This window comes from Myotis davidii, unplaced genomic scaffold (genome assembly GCF_000327345.1).
Source record: "Myotis davidii unplaced genomic scaffold, ASM32734v1 scaffold71, whole genome shotgun sequence".
Classification (NCBI taxonomy): domain Eukaryota; kingdom Metazoa; phylum Chordata; class Mammalia; order Chiroptera; family Vespertilionidae; genus Myotis; species Myotis davidii.
Window position 1 is genome coordinate 5,336,820 of NW_006283588.1, and position 973 is coordinate 5,337,792.

Consider the following 973-nt stretch of genomic DNA (forward strand, 5'->3'; position numbering starts at 1 on the left):
TAGGGGTCTCGAGGACCAATAACAACAAGATGACTGGGACCCTAAAAGAATCCGGGCCAAGTTTGTGGTCTGTGCCTGGAGATGGTTGTCACCGGTAGACAATTCTATGGGAGTTAAGTGATGAAACCTGATCAGTGTTCTGAAATTTGTATTGAGCAGCTAATCTTACTTTGTGATGCTCCTCAGCTTCATTGGAGAGAGACATTCTGTTTATTCCATGACACTGGGATGAGAAAGCGTTTACACCCTGATCATCCCCAGGGTGCATCATAGTGGCTGCCAGCATTCTCCCATAGGGGCCTTGTTGGTCCTCACTCTGCAGCACCTGGGACCTGAGTTGCTTGCCGATGCCAGCCAGCCTCCCCAGACGCTCATTGGGCTGGAAGTGAGGGGCCTCCAAGGTCCTCCAGCACTCAGGACAAGAAAAAGGAGTGTTATGTTGCTCCCAGCTCCTCAGGAGACACACCAGGCAAAAGCTGTGTCCACATTCAGTGGTCACTGGGCTGGTGAAATAGTCCAAGCAGATGAAACAGGTCAGTTCTTCCCTAAGGTTCTCCATCAAATCTGAAGTAGACATTTTCTCTAAGAAGGACATTAGAGTAAGGTCACGCCTCTGTTCTGGAATTAAATTCCTCTTTGAGGCTCTATTGTTTTGAGTAACAAGTGAGTGATCAATTGCTATGTTGTTAGTACAAGAAACTCTTACTCTCCTCTGTGCCTGATTTCACCAATTGACATGTACTCTCTCAACACAAAGCCATTATGACTTAATGTGGAACTCCCGTACACTGGTTCATCATCAACCCCGAGCTTTTCAGGAATCTCACTGGGTAAGCCACATGCTGAAACTGAGGATACTTGCTCCTAACAGAGTTTTCATTTTGAGAGTTGGTTATATCATATTAGCAGCACCATAAAACCATTTATTTTTTTAAATATATTTTATTGATTTTTTTTACAGAGAGGAAGGGAG

The 973-nt window shown here is 44.9% G+C and overlaps 1 protein-coding gene across 1 annotated transcript in view; it reads right to left on the bottom strand.

Annotated features, from left to right (window-relative positions):
* The window catches only part of TRIML1 (tripartite motif family like 1), a 7,734-nt gene extending 7,139 nt beyond the window's left edge, over window positions 1-595 (bottom strand). Inside the window, exon 1 of the mRNA XM_006753792.1 lies at window positions 170-595. Within this exon, the coding sequence (XP_006753855.1) occupies window positions 170-595 (426 nt within the window). The remainder of the gene's footprint in view (window positions 1-169) is intronic.
* Between the last annotated feature and the right edge of the window lie 378 nt (window positions 596-973).